Source organism: Myotis brandtii, unplaced genomic scaffold (assembly GCF_000412655.1).
Source record: "Myotis brandtii unplaced genomic scaffold, ASM41265v1 scaffold754, whole genome shotgun sequence".
Classification (NCBI taxonomy): Eukaryota; Metazoa; Chordata; class Mammalia; order Chiroptera; family Vespertilionidae; genus Myotis; species Myotis brandtii.
The window spans coordinates 947,423-949,464 of record NW_005371012.1 but is presented as its reverse complement, the minus strand read 5'-3'; the positions used below and the strand labels follow the sequence as shown (position 1 = coordinate 949,464).

The window sequence follows — 2,042 nt, the reverse complement described above, 5'->3', positions numbered from 1 at the left end:
TGGAGGGTGAGGCCACGCTGGCCCGGTGCTCCTGGGGCCAGTGGGGACAGGGCAGCAGCCTGCCCAGGGCCCGCTTGAAGTCCCGCATGAAGAGGGGGTAGATGATGGGGTTCATGGTGCTGTTGCAGTAGCCCAGCCATGTGAGGACATCGAAGAGGCCTGGGGAGACGCAGTCGCACACAGCCTGGAGGGAAGGGTGCATCACGCCTGGCCCCAGGGCAGGAACACAGACCACCCCACCCAGCACGGCCGGACAGACACAGCCAAACACACCATGAGCGGCAGCCCACCTTCCTCCCTCCCGTTCCTGGGCTGAGGTGGGGCTTGGGGCCTCCCAGCGAGGCCTGGACTCACCTGCCGCCCCCTGCAGTGGCATTACCTGGGCAATGTTGGCCACAAAGAAGGGCAGCCAGGTCACAAAGAACATGCCCAGCAGGATGCCCAGGGTCAGGCTGGCCTTCAAGGCCTTCCTGCTGTGCTTGGTGGCCAGACGCCTGCTGTCAGCTGACTCAGTCCCTGGGCGTGGGGTCCTGGGCACCTGCAGAAAGGAAGACCACGTGAGTCAGCTGGGAGAGAGCCCCGGCCGGACCCTGATCCCATCCACAGACTGAGCCTCAATCCTAATTCTAGACTGGACCCTAGAATCAGCAATAAATTGAGTCCTGATCCTTGACTCAGCCCCAACTGTAGCCCTAACCTGAGGCCTGACCCTGAGTCCAGACCAAGCCCTGACATCAGCTATGAACCAAGGACTGATCCCTGAAGGCTTCCATAGACTAAGCCCTGTATAACCAAGGTGTCAAACTGAGCCTCAACTGGGGACCAGACTGAACCAACCTTAGGCCCAGACTGAGCCCTGATCCCAGCAATAGACTGAGCCCTGCTCCTGACCCAGCTCTTCACAAGGAGCTCTAGGAACTACAGTGAGACAGAGCAACACTACCCCAAACACAAACCAGTTCAAAAGACCCACGCTCCGTGCAAAGGACAACTCTACACGGGCCAGTATGCACGACCATGAGCCCCAGCACCTCCCAAAGCCTTTGGCGCCACAAGAATTAGTTGCGATTGAAGGGTATTTGACAAGAGGGCCTGCTGCTGTCCAGGGCGTGGCAATCTCTTTGTATATGGGTTCTCTTCAGTGTTTGGAGTAAGATTTTGCTTGCCCTGTTACCCTCATCCTCCACAAAATAGTGCTATTCTGAAAACATGTGCAGAGAGCAAACATTCACAATGAAATTTATTATAATTTATAGGGTGCTAGTGATCTTGGCATTTCACAGCTCAAATCATGTGTGTCTGGCAGACGTCTCCATTCCCAAGCATAGACTTGAAGAGCAGGGGTGTGGGGAGGAAGAGGGGAGAACGGAGCTGCTCCACAGCAGCCATCGAAAGGGGGCAGGGGCATGAAGAGGTTAGAATTTGACTTTGCAAACTGGGGACCCGCAGTCCCAAAACAAAAATGTCTCCTTGAACTGAATGAGCCTTTAGCCCAGAAGTTCCCATAACTGTTTCAACCTCATGAGCCCATTGAGAATCTAATGAAATCTACACTACCCCCCAGAAAACTAAAAGCTTATCAATTTTTACACACACGAAAAACATTCCCACACTTCCAGGGGCTTCTGAGACCATCTTAAAGTCCATCATTGAACCGCTAAGGGTCCATGGAGCCTCCCCTAAACCATGGGTTGTAAGCAATTTGGATTTTCATATATAAGATGTATACAAAGTGAAACCCACCTACATTCACAATGTAAATAAATATCAGTGCGAAGGAGATCCAGACACTTCATTGAATTATGGAAAAGGGGTGTGTGCTTCTGGGGAGCACACCTGGGCTTTGAAAGCCAGGGATCCCCCAACATTGCCTAAACTCCAGCTTAGTTCACGAGGCAGCCAGTAGTGGGTTGGGTATAGAGAGATGAGAGTCAAAAGGGAACCAGATTCCCAGGCAACCTTCCCAGATGGAAAGGGGGCGGAAGAGACAAAGCCAGGATGTGTCAGCCCCATCACATTAGCTCTCAGATTCAGGACACCCT

At 53.3% G+C, this 2,042-nt stretch overlaps 1 protein-coding gene across 1 annotated transcript in view; it reads right to left on the bottom strand.

Annotated features, from left to right (window-relative positions):
- The window catches only part of HTR6 (5-hydroxytryptamine (serotonin) receptor 6, G protein-coupled), an 11,299-nt gene that overhangs the window by 1,547 nt on the left and 7,710 nt on the right, over positions 1 to 2,042 (bottom strand). The window contains exons 3-4 of the mRNA XM_014530644.1: positions 380 to 538; positions 8 to 184 (exon numbers count right to left, since the gene is read on the bottom strand). Of these exons, the coding sequence (XP_014386130.1) occupies positions 8 to 184; positions 380 to 538 (336 nt within the window). The remainder of the gene's footprint in view (positions 1 to 7; positions 185 to 379; positions 539 to 2,042) is intronic.